This window comes from Pristiophorus japonicus, chromosome 16 (assembly GCF_044704955.1).
Source record: "Pristiophorus japonicus isolate sPriJap1 chromosome 16, sPriJap1.hap1, whole genome shotgun sequence".
Taxonomy (NCBI): Eukaryota; Metazoa; Chordata; class Chondrichthyes; family Pristiophoridae; genus Pristiophorus; species Pristiophorus japonicus.
This window is the reverse complement of record NC_091992.1, coordinates 44,635,134-44,652,490: the sequence shown is the minus strand read 5'-3', so window position 1 is coordinate 44,652,490 and position 17,357 is coordinate 44,635,134. Positions and strand designations below refer to the sequence as shown.

The following is a 17,357-nucleotide window of genomic DNA, read 5'->3' as shown; positions in this document are numbered from 1 at the left end:
TTAATCCTTGCTACTGGACCAAGACCTTGCTGTGTCAAGCCTGTGTGGTGGCTGGTGTGCAACGGTCACCACACGTTAAAAAAAATCCAAGCACCTTCCACCCTTCAAGATTTAGTTTGGACCTGGAATTTTAGGTCCATCATTGAAACACCTGTGAACTTTTTGATGTGGAAGCAAGTCATCCTCGATTCGAGAGACTGCCTATGATGACACTTCAAAAGTACTTAATTGGCTGTGAAGCACTTTAGGATGTCCTGTGGTCATGAAAGGAGTGATATAAATGCAAGTTTTTTTTTCTTTTTCTGTTTCAAACTTTCTTGTGTCTGGGCCTAATCATTTTGTAGCTCTGTGGAAGTCCAATGTCCGTAGGGTAGGGTTATTCAATGCATAGTTGTGTGGACTGCTTGTTTATTCATCAGTATAATAGTTACTCACTGTGTAGTTGTTTGCAATTATAATATAATGGGATTGTCCTGGTTTTAGCCACTTGCACAGTGCACTGTGAGAATTGTGCAGAAAATGATGGAGTGTTCATGTTGATATTTTCCCATTCATTCAGACCTCAAGTTATACTTAATGTTCAATAATTTACTGACTGAAAATATTTATTTAAACAATTCTGTTTATTTTAAAAGCCGTTACTGAATTGTTGTCCATCCAGTATTTTCTCAGTCACATAGTTTATGAAGATACAGCAAATGGGCATTACATCAAACCTGAAGCAATGTATTAATGTTGGAGCTAAAGTTCTGCTACAGTACTTATAAGAGAATTGATGTAAAGTATTACATACTACAGCATAACTTTGAGCAATCTCACTTATCAAAAGGAGTTGCGTGGTGAAGTGATGAGTAGCAATAAGGATGGAAATTCAATGAACACTTAAGGTGCTCATATCAAATTACTCTCTATACTATACTATAGGCATTGAACTGTTTAAAGGTCTAATGGTTAAACCGGTAGCGCTGATCATAATTTCTACCTTACAGACAAGACAGAGTAAGAGAGAGAGAGAGAGAGAAAATAGAGCCAGACAGAAGAGTCAGAAAGCAGAAGGGAAAGAATAGGTTCAACAAAAATGGTTGTGGTGGGCTTGCATTTTCACAATTCAGCTAGCCCGATTTGGGTGCAATCCAAGAATTGTACGTAATTATGTTTATATAACCTCTCATTTCAATATAATTAATTTCAGAAGATGATGCCTGAGAATACACTGTCATGCTGTAGGGATTTATAACAGCATGCACTCTGGACAGAGGTTCATCTGACAGCAGGACTATCAACTTGTTTGCAATTCTAATTTGGGGAAAGAACATGAGCGGAGACTGGTTGGAAAGTTAGTCATTTTAGGAACAAAATATCTTTATTGGATAAATCTGTTACCTAACTAATTCAGTTGGAAGAATTCCAAGAGGACATTTCAATAGAATAAAAATCTTAATTAATTACAGTTGTGGAGGTAATCAGATTGTTGAAATGTGCAGAGTTCATTTAACAACCCTAATCTTGGAGGTAGTAAAACCCTGGCCACACCACTGTCAATGATGAAGGAAAATGTTATCATACATTAGGATAGATTTTCCAATTCCTGAACCTGGTGCTATTGAGTCATCTGGGTGCAATGGATATAGGAAAATCAGGAGGGGAGAAACACACCTGGCCCATGCAACGCAAGGTAGCTGGCCCAATATTCCTGTGTTTGTTGTGTACAAGAAATTCAGTAGCCTCAAGTGTAGGAAGAGGAAAATCTGACCCAATGTCTCTCAGCTTGTATAAACTTCAAAACCTACCAAATCAAAATAGCCAGACCTCTCCAGGAATATTCTGGCCAGGAAGCTAATTTGACTAAGTGCAAAGTCTTGTTGGTCATGTGCACAAACATGTAGAAAAACAATGTGAGAAAGTTACGTTGGTCACTTCAGGCCCCACTCAACAGGTTGAGCCATCATTTGTATGAATACAGCTGCCACTCTCAAAAATAGATTTTCATCAGCACCAAAAATGATGGCAAGGGGTGGAGCTACGGCCCAGCTGTATGATCCAGGTATCACTCACAGTACAGTTTGTAAAGCAAAGCACAAGCAACTAAAAATTAACAACACAATTTTTATAACTTAAAAATACTGGAGTCAAAGTCATAAAACAAAACAAATCAAGTCAAGGATGGTGTTAACTATTAATGAGATTAACAGCAAAAGACTCAGCTGTAAGCTGGTCCCTAAATGCTTGAAGCACCCAACATATAACAGAGCTTCCTTGATAGCAAAGTCCATTAGATATTGATAATGAATGCAGCCAAATTGTTTCATAGATGAAATAGGGGAGGGGGTGGGGTGGTGGAGGGAGGGAGGAGGAAGGGGCGGGGGGCAGGGGGGAGTTCCATTACACACCATCCTTTACATTCCAAATCATGCAGTAGCACCAGAATTCTTGAGATCACTTCTTCTCCAATTATTTGTTTATTTTCTCCTTCGGCCACAATATTTTCCCATTGCACAAGGAGAACCTTCAGAAACGCAGAAAAACAGTTCAATTAGAGACAAAATTATTTCCATCTTAAATCAACAGCTATTCAAAAGCAGGTCAAAGTTAAATAATTAGTAGAACTGAATTTGAAAGGTTTGTCAAATGCAAGAAGACTTTCTGAATTTTGTTAACATTGTGGAACTCCTGTGGCATTACTCATGGATCGTTTCAGGTAGAGAGAGTTGTGGCCTAGACATTTGTTGGTGCCATGCCCTTTTAATAGGTGTAAAAAAAGGCACCTAAATGTCCATATTGCGGTGGTCTGTGGGTACACATTCTGTGCTGATAGTGTGCCGCCCCCTATATTGGAAAAGGCTCCTGTATAGGTGTCCAGGGCCCATGCCTGAAACAGGCGTTAGATCTTTTGCACGTGCAAATAGGAGGCCTAGCATCCGTTTCAGGCCCCCTTTACAAAATTCATTAGCGGCTAACCACAGCATGTGCCATGCATATTGCAGTCAGTATTCTCAGGCACTTGGCAGCCAAACCAGGGGTCCCTACTGAAAGGTAATTTAAAACTTTTTTTTAACCTACTTTAGGAGTGCTGCTCCCAGATCCACATTAAATTTGTGAGCCGCTGCCGGCACCGCTCACCCCCTTCCTGATTACCTTCCTCCTCCACTCCTGGATTCTGCTTACAGCCTCGTCTGCCATCTGAGCCAGCTGATCTTCATGCTTCCTGGGACTGGCGAGCTCTGCGGGCTCGATTGGCACCTGCAGCTCACCAATAATAATGGACCAATTTCCTGTGGTCCAGCCACTGACCTCATTAGGGGCATGCAGCATGCACTGGATTAGGATTGTGCTGCGATTTAGGTACAATCCACTTTCTAGGCTGTGATGTTCAGCTGCTAGCCTGGACCATCCCCTTATATTTAATGATCCAAAGAAACTTATCCAGATAACTGCAGTTACTTATAAATTGTTGAAGTCAATCAGAAGGCTAGTAAATTTCAGGCTCAGAGCCAATGAGTGGCTTTCTTTCTTTAAGATACTTTGTGGTCGAAATTGGCTATCGCCCCAGTTGGGGACGGTAACCTCTCCTGGGCCGGACATTCTGCACTTGGTGCAGAAGTCCCACCCCAGAAACGAAATTGGGGTTACTGCACGTTACAGGAAGTGGAGCACAATGTTGAGCGCTCCACTTCCTGTTGGGGCGGTATCCAGGGCGCTACTCGGACGGGATCGGCAGTGCTACACGGCTTCTCCACATAGCACTGACATGTTTCAACGCCTCTCCCCTTCCGTTAAAGGGGAGGGCCAATGTGCACTCTGCAGGGTCTCTGATGGCCTCTACTGGGCGACCAGGGTGGTGTGGTGCCAAACGGAGTGCCGGGCTGCATGATGGCGGCCCGGACCACGTCACGGAGCAGCAAAACGGGCCGACCAGTGAGGTGGCCAAAACAACAAAATGGCGCTCCACGGCACAGCATACCTCCCCTTTAACTTCCACCCCGGGAGTGGAGATTGGCCCGGTTCACGACCTGCGAGGTTGGTGCTGACACCGCTCACGGCAGCCTCAGAGAGTGTTGGCCAACTACAGCCGCAGGCGGAAAGGTGTGCCACGGGACGCTAAGGGGTTACCGCGCATGGCAATTAAGTCATCGCCAGTTGCGCAGTGGCCTGGGGTACTAATGGGAGGCACACAACAGGGGAATTTCGCCCCCTTTTCATCTACAACAAATTGTAACATCATTGGGTAGAGTTGCAGCTTTCAGCAATCAGAAATCTCGCCGCAAATTGCGGCAAAAAAATAGCGCAATCGAGTGGAAACTCCAGGCCCTTGTGTGTACTGGACAATAAATAAATAGAGCGTTATTTGCGGACTTACCATGACATTGTTTACAGGATAAGCTGTTTTACAAGGTTATGAACATTATATCAAGTAACACACAAGATATTATTTCACTTCCGAAGTGCTGCTGTGTGTCCCTTTAAGGACACAATATGTAATTTCTGTACTTTCCTGGCTTCTTTTTCTATACTTTTTTTAAATAAAAAGTGTAATCACTGGAGTCAATTCAATGGTATTTTCTGTTTATGGAGAAGTTTTGTTGTGCTTTGGAAATGACTACTTTCTCTTTTTTATGCTTTTTCAGAAATTTGCATGTGTGCCAGTGTTATACCTGAAGTGGACCCTGTACATCTCAAAACTTATACAGGTATTTACATATAAAAAAATAAAGGGTGGGGAACTTTCAACATAAGAATGCCTGTTTTAACTCCAAAAACTAAGAACGAAAGCACCAAAAGTGGGTGATCTCGCAGTTTGTTTCTCTCTCAGAATTTTCCCGGGCCTTCATTTAGGCATCCAGTGCGCCGCCTGAAATCAGCAGTCTTCTATGTAAGCATGCTATTTCGGGTGCTGTGCTGATTTTAGGACCCAAATATCCTTCTCAACAGCTCTGGCATTCTATTTGTCAATTCAAAATCAAGCACAGAAGTTATGGGTGTGATCAAATTGGAGGGCGCCACGTCTCGTTATATTGAAAGGGTTCATTAGCTATTCTCAGGTGAATCACTAGTTAGTTTATTTGAACTGCTAGTGTGCTGCTTTTGAGCTTTTTGGGTGTTTTGGCTGATTTGTGAAAGTAACTTGGTGAGTCAACAGAGCCTTGCAGGCTCAAGTAGAAAAGCCTGGCATCTACAGAAATAGGAAGGGATTTCATTCACAAAATCCAGCTGGTACAGAAACAACATGCAGGTTTTCTGGTAGCTACCATGATACATTCACATTGCGCCAGTCCGCAATCCCCCCATTTCAGCCCAAGCATTGGGTCAGAGGTAGGCTTCTTGGGGATAAAGACAATCCTCTCCAAAACCTGGATGATGAACATGTGAGAAAAGATGAGACGCAATCAGTGCCATGCCATCACTCGAGGCCTGATAGAACAGATCACATCTGAAACATTGCTTCCACTGCCTAAACAAGTCTGGAGGTGATCTGCAGTATACTCCCAGAGAGTATCCAGAATCATTATTGTCTGCAGCATTCTACACAACTTTGGCACCCAAAGGGGAAAACCCATTGAGCCAGCTGGCTAGGAAGAGGTGGAAGAGCATGCGTGACAGGAAGATGTTGAGGATGATGAGGAAGAACAAGGTCCACCTATCCTACCAGTTGCAAGTGTTCTTTGATAGAAGCACATCCAGGTGCACTTTGGCTGAAAACACATTGGGGCCAAAATTGCCCCCCGCAATAAGCTCCATGTCCATCTCTAAGAAGTGTGAATGGAGCAGAGAGATGGGCCGGTCCATCGGAAATTGCCCCTGGGCCGGAAGCGGCAGGAACAGGTTTCCGCACCACCCATTTTCCTGCCCCATTGGGCACACGCTGACCGCAGCGACCCCCTTTCAGGCCCACGTGGAAAATTGCCCCGCGGGAGCGGAGTGGCCGCCGGTGTCACTGACAGCTTTCCCCTGTGGGGAAACTGTGTGTGCCTGGGTGGCGCGTACGCCCTTAAAGGTGAGGACGCGCTGCCGGACCCTCCATTTTATTTTAATTGTTGGCCGACTGCCATGTCGGCGCGACAATGGTACCCACGGGTTCGGCTGGGCCGCCAACAGGCAGCCCGGCAGCCTCCTCTTGGGTGCCAGGCTGCTGGCCTAGCCGAAACCCTCCCTGGTGACCCAGTGGACCTAACTAAAATATCTGCAGAGTTCGCACCGGACGTCCCCTTTAACTGAAGGAGAGGGATATTGTGACTTGTCAGCTCAACGCTGATGACTCATTGGGGCGACTGACCCGACAGAACGACACTTCTGCCCTGCAGTCGCCTGGAACACCACCCCTCTCCAAAAAAAATTCAATCAGCTGAAAATTGATCGAGTCTCTGCCCCATGGATTCGGGTGGAGAAAAAAGAAAAAAAAAACGCTAAATGGCCCCGTTTCGGGCGGAGGGCAATTTCAGTCCCATTATGTGGTCATCAAATAAACTCTGCACAAGAACTTACAAAAAATAATGTAATTTACAGTAATCTTTGTACTTGCCATTAAGAACTGTTCACCCTGGTGCAATCCCTAGCGCCTGTCCTAAGTGCCCTTCTATCAACTCCAGTGCTCCTATGAAGTGCTCAAGTTGCTTCAGCTCGGGATGCAGAATGCCACAGAGCTTCCAATGAGGGACCTTGAGATATCTGTGGCCGGCTGGGCCTGAAAAGGCTCATCTGCAGATTGTAGCACCAGGGCTGCTGCGAGGAAAGATTGGCCTAGCTGGCTTTGCGGCACCAGGATTGGCATTAGACGAGGGGATAGCAGGGGAGAAAGCATGCCGTCATCCTGAGAGATCACTCAAATGATGCCACTACCACTCATATGGAAAGTGCCTCAGCACTCCCACTGATCTGTGGGCAAGCAGATAGTTGTTGGAGTGCTTTGATGTCTTGGAAGCCCCTATCATTGTTTTTCTTCAAATGGAGTTAGCTGCAGGAATGGTGGAACTAGAGCTTGCATTGCCTCAGTATGTGCATCAACATCTGAGTTTCAACAGCTGAGAGCTAACATCAGGCGGTAAGTCTCAGCAGTTGGGGAATGGTATTATCCATACTTTGGTGACAAAATCAGGAAGGCAGAATATTATCTGAATGGTGACAGATTAGCAAAAGGGTAGCGGCAACGGTACATCAGTCATGGTACATCAGTCATTGAAAGTTGGCATGCAGGTACAGCAGGCGCTGAAGGCGGCAAATGGCATGTTGGCCTTCATAGTGAGAGGATTTGAGAATAAGAGCCGGGAGGTCTTATTGCAGTTGTACAGGGCCTTGGTGAGGCCTCACCTAGAATGTTGTGTACAGTTTTGGTCTCCTAATCTGAGGAAGGACATTCTTGATATTCAGGGAGTGCAGCAAAGGTTCACCAGACTGATTCCTGGGATGGCAGGACTGACATATGAAGAAAAACTGGATCGACTAGGCTTATATTCACTGGAATTTAGAATAATGAGAGGGGATCTCATAGAAACATATAAAATTCTGATGGGATTGGACAGGTTAGATGCAGGAAGAATGTTCCCGATGTTGGGGAAGGCCAGAATTAGGGGTCACAATCTAAGGATAAGGGGTAAGCCATTTAGGACCGAGATGAGGAGAAACTTCTTCAATCAGAGAATTGTGAACCTGTGGAATTCTCTACCACAGAAAATTGTTGAGGCCAGTTCGTTAGATATATTCAAAAGGGAGTTAGATGTGGCCCTTATGGCTAAAGGGATCAAGGGGTATGGAGAGAAAGCATGAATGGGGTACTGAAGTTGCATGATCAACCATGATCATATTGAATGGTGGTGTAGGCTCGAAGGGCTGAATGGTCTATTCCTGCACCTAGTTTCTATGTTTCTATATACGCATGTGAGTGTATGAGACTAGTAATGCTGCTGGAAAAATATGGTTTCAATAAATAACTTCGACGGAATGAGACATGAATTGGCTAGGATAGACTGGAGAATGATATTTAAAGGGTTGATGCTGGATAGGTAATGCAGACATTTAAATATCACATGGATGAACTACAACAATTGTACATCCCTGTGTGGCGTAAGAATAAAAAAGGAAGGTGGCTCAACCTGGCTAACAAGGGAAATTAGGGAAAGTGTTAAATCCAAGGAAGAGGCATATAAATTGGCCAGAAAAAGCAGCAAACCTGAAGATTGGGAGAAATTTAGAATTCAGCAGAGGAGGACTAAGAGTTTAATTAGGAGGGGGGAAATAGAGTATGAGAGTAAGCTTGCAGGGAAATAAAAACTGACTGCAAAAGCTTCCATAGATATGTGAAGAGAAAAAGTTTAGTGAAGACTAATATAGGTCCCTTGCAGTCAGAATCAGGGGAATTCATAATGGGGAACAAAGAAATGGCAGACCAATTGAACAAATACTTTGGTTCTGTTTTCAATAAGGAAGACACGAATAACCTCCCGAAAATACAAGGGGACCGAAGGTCTAGCGAGAAGGGGGAACTGAGGGATATCCTTATTAGTCAGGAAATGGTGTTAAGGAAATTGAAGGGACTGAAGGCCGATAAATCCCCAGGGTCTGGTAGTCTGTTTAAGGAAGTGGCCCTAGAAATAGTAGATGCATTGGTGGTCATTTTCCATCATTCTATGGACTCTGGTTTAGTTCCTATGGACTGGAGGGTAGCTAATGTAACCCCACTTTTTAAAAAAAAGGAGGGAGAGAGAAAACAGGGAATTATAGACCGGTTAGCCTGGTGGGGAAAATGATGGAATCAATTATTAAAGATGTAGTAGCAGCATTTTTGGAAAGCAGTGACAGGATCGGTCCAAGTCAGCATGGATTTATGAAAGGGAAATCATGCTTGACAAATCTTCTGGAATTTTTTGAGGATGTAACTAATAGAGTGGACAAGGGAGAACCAATGGATTTGGTGTATTTGGACTTTCAAAAGGCTTTTGACAAGGTCCCACACAAGAGATTAGCGTGCAAAATTAAGGCACATGGTATTGGGGGCAATGTATAGACGTGGATAGAGAACTGGTTGACAGACAGGAAGCAAAGAGTGGGAATAAACGGGTCCTTTTCAGAATGGCAGGCAGTGACTAGTGAGGTACCGCAGGGTTCAGTGCTGGGATCCCAGCTATTTACAATGTACATTAATGATTTAGATAAAGGAATTGAATGTAATGTCTCCAAGTTTGCAGATGACACTATGCTGGGTGGCAGTGCGAGCTGCGAGGAGGCTGCAGGGGGACTTGGACAGGTTAGGTGAATGGGCAACTGCATGGCAGATGTAGTATAATGTGGATAAGTGTGAGGTTAACCACTTTGGTGGCAAAAACAGGAAGGCAGATTATTATCTGAACGGTGACAGATTAGTAAAAGGGGAGGTGCAACGAGACCTGGGTGTCATGGTACATTAGTCATTGAAGGTAGGCATGCAGGTACAGCAGGCAGTAAAGAAAGCAAATGGCATGCTGGCCTTCATAGTGAGGGGATTTGAGTATAGGAGCAGGGAGGTCTTACTGCAGTTGTACAGGGCCTTGGCGAGACCGCATCTTGAGTATTGTGTGCAGTTTTGGTCTCCTAATCTGAGGAAGGACATTCTTGCTATTGAGGTAATGCAGTGAAGGTACACCAGACTGATTCCTGGGATGACAGGACTGACATATGAAGAAAGACTGGATCGACTAGGCTTATATTTACTGGAATTTAGAAGAATGAGAAGGGATCTCATAGAAACATATAAAATTCAGACAGGATTGGACAGGTCAGATGCAGGAAGAATGTTCCCGATGTTGGGAAAGTCCAGAACCAGGGGTCACAGTCGAAGGATAAGGGGTAAGCCATTTAGGACCGAGATGAGAAGAAACTTCTTCTCTCAGAGAATTGTGAACCTGTGGAATTTTCTACTACAGAAAGTTGTTGAGACCAGTTCGTTAGATATATTCAAAAGGGAGTTAGATGTAGCCCTTACGGCTGAAGGGATTAAGGGGTATGGAGAGAAAGCAGGAATGGGGTACTGAAGTTGCATGATCAGCCATGATCATATTGAATGGTGGTGCAGGCTCGAAGGGCCGAATGGACTACGCCTGCACCTACTTTTTATATACAGTACTTAGACACAGAATAACAAACATACAATTAACAGGATCCTGTTGCATCTTATTAATCAGAAGTACTTACAATTTGCAATGATCAGTTTAATTGCTTAGCTTTTAGTTCATGCCCACATTAAATAATGTGTACATTCAATGCAAATGAAAGCGATCTTAATTTCTCATACCTCCCCCATAAGGAGACCCAAACTGGCCCAGTGCACCATACTGCTTAGGAGGTTTACCTGCAACACAGACAAAATTTGGCCCATTAAATATTGTTATATCAGAATTGCACTGTACATCCTCTTTCATAATGGGCTGGGATAACCTGCTCATTTATTATAAATGTGGTGAAAACAGATGCAAAATAAAAAACACTGTTGTACTCACATTCATTACCATGAGAAGAAAAATCATCCTGTTTTATAAATCCACTGGAATGCTTCAATAAGGCAACTCAGTAGTGGAATATAGTAGATATAATTTATTTGAATTTTTAAATGAGCATTTGAGAATGTGACACTTTTAATAAAAGTTGAGCCTCATGGGATGCGTGGCAGATTGGCTATCTGGATTGTAAACTGGGTTGGCAATAGAAAACAAAATGTATTGGTAAAAATAAAGACTCTAGCAGGGGTTAGTGTTGCGGATTTACTTCTCATGGATGGGGAGAATGCATTTATTATGGGTAACTGCTCTTCACACTACTTATAAGCGATATCGAAGAAAGCATTCTTACAAAATAAAATCTGCTGATTAAGCTATGTGGCCAGGTGATGAGTGCAAAGGAGATTGAAAGTATTCAGTGATCTGGATCAATTAATTAGGTTGGTTAAGGGCTGGCAGATATATTTAAATGTGGGTAGATGTAAGGTGGCACATTTTGGAGCTGGAAGCATGAAATTTGTATAAATAATGAAGTGGTCTTGGAAAATGATTTCTGACCACGCATTGATATCTGGATTGTTACCTGAGCCACGCACAAATTGGCAGAGGGACAAGCAGATCAGAGAGTTGAATGCGTGGCTCAAAGAGGTGTAGGAGGAAGGGGTTTTGTTGCATGGGGTACTGGCACCAGTTCTGAGAGGAAGCTGTTCTGTTGGGATGGGCTTCACTTAAACCAGGCTGGGACCAGTGTCCTAGCGAATCAAATAACTAGGGATGTAGATAGAGCTTTAAACTAAAAATGTAGGTTGGGGAGATATCAGGTGAGGGAGAATATATAAATCTAAAGAGAAAAGTCAAGGCAATGGAGGAGTGTAGTGATTTGGGTAAAGATAAACAAAGTGTGACAGGAAGAGACAGAGAGTTTAACAGTAATAGTGCATCAGCAAATAAGGTGAAAGCAGGAAATAATGGTAAAAAGTTAAAATTAAAGACTCATCTGAATGCGTGAAGCATTCATAACAAGGGATCTACAAGAAATGAAACAAGCCAGGGTAACAGATTGGAGAAAAGTCGATTTTGAGGGACTGAGAATAGAACATGCGAAAATAAAATGGATAACAATATTGACAAAGAATGATATAGAACAGAAATGGGATACTAATGAAACACCATAGATGAATAAAGACATAAGGGAAAAACTGAAGGTAAGGAAAGAGACATACATTAAGTACATGGACAGCAGGGGAAAGCATGACAAGGGAGAATACAGAAAGATTAGGAGAGAAATTAAAAAAAAACAATTAGGAAATCAAAGAGGAACTATGAAATTAAATTATCAAAGAACATTAAAAAAAGTAAAATATTCTACAGGCAGATAAATAAAAAAAGGAAAGTTGCGATGGGAATAGGGCCACTAAGAGGTTGTCAGGATAAAATCACAGGAAGTGATAACAAAATGGCAGAAATATTAAATAATTACTTTGCTTCAGTATTTACCAAGGAGACAGATCAGGTGGACATGACATCAGAAGAGGAGATTAGAAATGATAGAACTGCATTTAAAATAAAAAGAGGGGATATATTAAATAAACTAATCAAAATCAAAGAGGATAAAATCCCTGGTCTGCACAGATTACACCCATACATTTTAAAAGAATCTAGAGAAGAGATAGCAGAGGCACTATTACATATATTTAATAATTCATTAGAAAAAGAAGTGCCAGAGGACGGGCAAATAGCTAATGTAATACCTATATTTAAAAAGGGAGATAGAACATGTCCAGGGAACTCTAGCCAAGTCAGTTTAACATTGGTGGTAGGAAAAATAATGTAAAAAATAGAAGAACATCTAGAAACCAAAAATAAAATGTATAGTCAGCATGGGTTTCAAAATGGAAAGTCTTGTTCGAACAACTTCATTGAATTCTTTGAGGAGGTAACAGAGTAGACAAGAGTAATGCAGTAGATGTAACTTATCTAGATTTCCAAAAGGTCTTCGATAAGGTACCCCATAATAGATTAATGAACAAGGTCAGAGAATGCAGAGTGAGGGGACAAGTAGCAAAATGGATAGTGAGCTGGTTTCAAGACAGAAAGCAGAGAGTCGGGGTAAAGAATAGCTATTCAAAGTGGCAGGGGGTGGAAAGTGGGGTGTCACAAGGATCAGTGCTGGGACCAATGTTATTCGCAATTTATATTAACGATTCAGACTCGAATCAAAAACACAATTTCTAAATTTGCGGATGACACCAAATTGGGAGGGATAGTCAATACGAAGGAGGACTGCATCAAATTACAGGAAGACATTAATAAACTTGCAGAATGGGCATATAATTGGCAAATGAATGTCGACACAGATAAATGTGATAAGAAAAATAAGGAGGTTGGATATACTTGGAACTAAGAATCTAAATGAGAGTACAAATACACAAATCACTAAAAGTAGTGACACAGGTTAATAAGGCCATAAAAAAAGCAAACCAACCATAAAAGTTTATTTCTAGAGGGAATAGAGCAGAGTGTTTCTACTTGTAAGGAAGAGCAAAACTAGAGGCCATCAATATAGATAATCACTAAGAAATCAACAAGGGAATTCAGAAAAAAACTCTAACTTTGGTTAAACCACACTGTACTGCGTAAAGTTCTGGTCGCCATATTATAAAAAGGATATAGAGGCACTGGAGAGGAAGCAGAGAAGATTTACTAGGATGATACCAGAAATGAGAGAGTATACATATCAAGAAAGGATGAACAGGTTGGGTCTCTTTTCTCTTGAAAAAAGAAGGCTGAGATGTCTTTAAATAGAGGTCTTTAAAATTATGAAAGGTTTTGATACAGACAGAATGTTTCCACTTGTGGGGTAGAGCATAACTAGAGTTCATCAATATAAGATAGTCACCAAGAAATCCAATAGGGAATTCAGAAGAAACTTCTTTACCCAAGGAGTGGTGAGAATGTGGAACTCGCTATCACAGGGAGTGGTTGAAGCGAGTAGTATAGATGCATTTAAGGGGAGGCTAGATAAGCATATGAGGGAGATGGGAATAGAGGGTTATGCTGGTAGTTAGATGAGGAAAGACAGGAGGAGGCTCGAGTGGAGAGTAAACGCTGGCATGGACTGTGCCGAATGGCCTGTTTCTGTGCTGTATATCCTATTTAATCCTATGTAATCTAAGACAGGAGAGAGCTTTAAAATTCTGATTGTCAGAGGTATTATAGAAGTAAGAAGGGTTATCCCAGAAGAACCAAGTACAAAAGCAAAGTAATGGATATAAGGAACAAACTCTCAGCGAAATCAATTATTATAATGCAAATGGATTGAATATTAAAAAGATAAAAATAAGGGGCCTGATCAATGGCTCAGTTTGAGCAGATCTGCCTCTTTATGCTGGGCAGCAAAACTTCATTGGAAGGAGGGAGGGTCTGAGACGGCTATTTTTATTTGATAATTTAATTAATGATATATTCTGACTGCCAACTTGTTTCAAATTTGAAAATCCTTATTATCAAGCTAAATATTTGTTACCTGCAGTCTGTAGATATCCCAGCTGTCCAGTTCCCGGTCCATATCCAGCTCTGGCTCCTGATAAGTAATTTATTAGATATTATTAGAAATGAAAACCAGCTCCCACACCCCAATTTTCTTCCTTTGCTTCTCTCCAAAAGGTGCTGACATCAACATTTACTGGTAGCCTTCTGGTATCTCCATTAAATGGTCATTGTTCATGTGTCAGCCAAAATGCCTTCATAATTTGTTTATATGGATGTAATGTTTTCTCTTACTTATACTGCCACTCCTCTGCCTGCTCTGTTGTATCTCCCTTCTATGAGCTCTATATCTAGCTAATTTAAGGTTCTTTTATATTGACACTTGTTTAATTGGGATTGTTAGAGTCTGGTGTTGTGCACTGGCTCTCTGGTTTTTGCACTACTAAATCTGAATCTCTTATCCTGGTGTCAGAACCATCGAGGTGCTTTTCGTAGGTCTAGAATTCTGATGTCTAATAAGAGAGCCAGGTTTAATAGTATAAGCATGGGGAGCTGGCGTCCACAATTTGAACTAAACAAGTGCTAGTGAAAAACCACCTATAATCTCCAAGCAGATGTCTTGCTTTAAACATGGCTCAGAGTTTCCTCAGAGCTGCTCCCGCTTCGCCGTCAGAAATGCGGCTCCATTACTCTTGTATGACAACCCACGTAAAATCCCAGTTACCTTGTAAAAAGCACTATTTGTTTAATGACTCACTTACCTCCAAAATTTAGTCGTGAACTCATTACCGTTACCAAAGACTAGCAATAAAATATATTTTCCCTTAGTTTCCAAGCAAGATGCCTAAATCTTTTTTTGAGACCTCTGACCATCTCAGAAGTAAATTCCCACTTGCATAATCACCATTGACTCATCTCCTACTGCTTGTTCTAGTTTATCCATCCTTTGACAAAGACAACACTATCAGATGCATAGATTGAGTAGAGAAAGAACTATTGATATATTACACCAGTAAATATTCCACTACTAGTACCTCCCTCTCCTTTTTCGCACTGCTGATGTCTCCGTGTTGCACGGTTTTGAATGTGGTCTATGCTAGATCCACTATTCAGTATCTTTATAAATGGACATTTGTTGTTTTTAAATAAAACTATATAGGTTACTGCAATGCTGTACCAGCTGCATGATTGGATAGCCTTGGATATCACATTAATTCTGCTTAGGCACGCCTCATTATATTAGAAACATAGAAAATCTATGAAATTATTAATTTGTGCAATGTAATAAGTTTACATTCTGATGTACATAACATACTGACCAGTTATTTTACCGTATACCAACTGTCCAACACTCCCAAAAAGATTTTCACTATCGCTGTGCTTCAGTTATGTTGGGGAATCGATGTGTATTAGTATATTATTGTAATCCAATCTGTATTATCAATGGATCAGTAAACAACAATAGATAACCGTCATGGTCACTGCACAGGACATTTCTTGGAAAGTCCAAGCTGATATAACACCCACCACATCTTGCCCTAAAAACTGTTTAAAGAATGGATCATGGTGATACACCTCCATGTCATACAAGATTTTCTTTTAGTTGAACTTATTATTTCATTGTCAAAACTTTCTGATAGAATTAGAATATTTTCCAGATGCACTACTCCACATAAATTTAAACCAGCATCAACATTTGGCCCGTAATTTGCAGTCAGAGGCAAAGATGTTTGCTGCTGGTCCCGAAGTAAGCTTCCCACAATAGCCTGTGGAGGAGAAGTGAATGAAAGAGCGCAACTTCGAGATTTCCACTTAAGCTGTGCATGCGCTAAATCCTGAAGTTGAGGTCAGTTTCAAAGATGAAATGACGGCAAATATTGCCAGTTCACCATCACCAAGACCGCAAGTTCCCCCTATAATCTTTGGAAACACACGCAAGTTTAGGCTCTCTTCATGTATGAGATTTATGAGAACTACAAAATGTATCAGGTCCTTACCAGGTTGATAATAGGGTAGGTATCCACCATAGCCTCTTTGCCCAAGCCCTGAAGAGTGTGAGAAGTACAAAAGTGATGAAACAGCCTGTGGTTAAAAGCTCACTATGTAAATTGAGTTATCATTTAACATTTTATTTTATTTTAAATCAAGCTCAATTCTGTATCATTTTCACTTGGTCTTATTCAACAGAAATGAATTCTTAGGAGAGATGAGTGTTATGTGATGCTACTCTGTGCCATAAAAAAGCCAAAAGAAACATAGAATAAAAGATGATCAATTGGTACAAAACATTTGTTAGACCACAGTTAGAATACTGTGTGCAGTTTTTTATTCTCCATTATAGAAAGAGTACAGCATAGATTCGCCAGGTTGATGACAGGAATGGGAAACTACAGTTACAAGGAGAGACTTGAGATACTGGGATTATTTCCACAGAAGACTAAAAGCAGATTTAAAAAGAGGTTTTGAAAATTATGAATGGTTTTGAAAGAGTGTACAGGGAAACACTATTTCATCTGATTGGGGAGTCAGTGATGAGTGGTCAACAATTTAAAATGGTCAGTGGAGAGAGTATAGGCCAAATTTATTTTTGCAGTTGGTTGCTATAGTATTACATGCTTTGCTACAGGAAGTCATTGAGGGAAAACTGGATAAATATTTGAAGCAGAGGAGGCTACAGAGCTTTGGCTTCCAAAGTTATAGGATTGCAATGATGTTCACTTACAAAATACTTACAGCAAAACAAATAAAAAAGGGGTAATTTTAACCTAACCTGCCCGGTGGGAAACTTATGGGATCAGATTGGCTACCAAAAATATAATAATGAATAGTCAGCATGGATTTCAGAATGGAAAGTCTTGCTTTACCAACCTTATTGAATTTTTTGAAGAGGTAACAGACAGTGTAGAAAATGGTAATGCAGTAGGTGTAATTTATCTAGATTTTCAAAAGGTCTTCATCAGTCTATTATGGGGTACCTTATCGAACAAGGTCAGAGAATGCAGAGACAGGGGACAAGTAGCAGAAAGGATTTCTAGTTGACTTCAAGACTGAAAGCAGAGAGAAGGAGTATAGGATAACTATTCACAGTGGCAGAACATGGGTAGTGGTGTTCCACAAGCATCAGTTCTGGAACCATTGCTGTTCACAATTGACAGTAATAGAATTTGTTACAGAATCATAGAATCATTACAGCACAGTAAGAAGCTATTTTACCCGTCGAGCCCATGCTGGCTCTCTGCAAGAGCACTTCAGCTAGACCCAATTTCCAGCCCTTTCTCTGGAGCCCTGCTAATTTTTTTCCTTCAGCTACTTGCCTAATTTCCTTTTGAAAGCCATGATTGAATCTGCCTCCACCACCCTTTCAGACAGTGCATTCCAGATCACAACCACTCGTTGCGTAAAAAAGAT

The 17,357-nt window shown here is 41.4% G+C and overlaps 1 protein-coding gene across 3 annotated transcripts in view; it reads right to left on the bottom strand.

The window, feature by feature from the left end:
* Positions 1 to 506: 506 nt before the first annotated feature.
* The window catches only part of LOC139226469 (elastin-like), a 435,956-nt gene continuing 419,105 nt past the window's right edge, over positions 507 to 17,357 (bottom strand). For all 3 annotated transcript variants that reach the window (XM_070857261.1, XM_070857262.1, XM_070857263.1), the window contains 4 exons: positions 15,947 to 15,994; positions 13,987 to 14,043; positions 10,259 to 10,315; positions 507 to 2,506 (listed from right to left, as the gene is read on the bottom strand). In XM_070857261.1, coding sequence (XP_070713362.1) covers positions 2,460 to 2,506; positions 10,259 to 10,315; positions 13,987 to 14,043; positions 15,947 to 15,994 — 209 coding nt within the window. In that variant the 3' untranslated portion in view covers positions 507 to 2,459. The remainder of the gene's footprint in view (positions 2,507 to 10,258; positions 10,316 to 13,986; positions 14,044 to 15,946; positions 15,995 to 17,357) is intronic.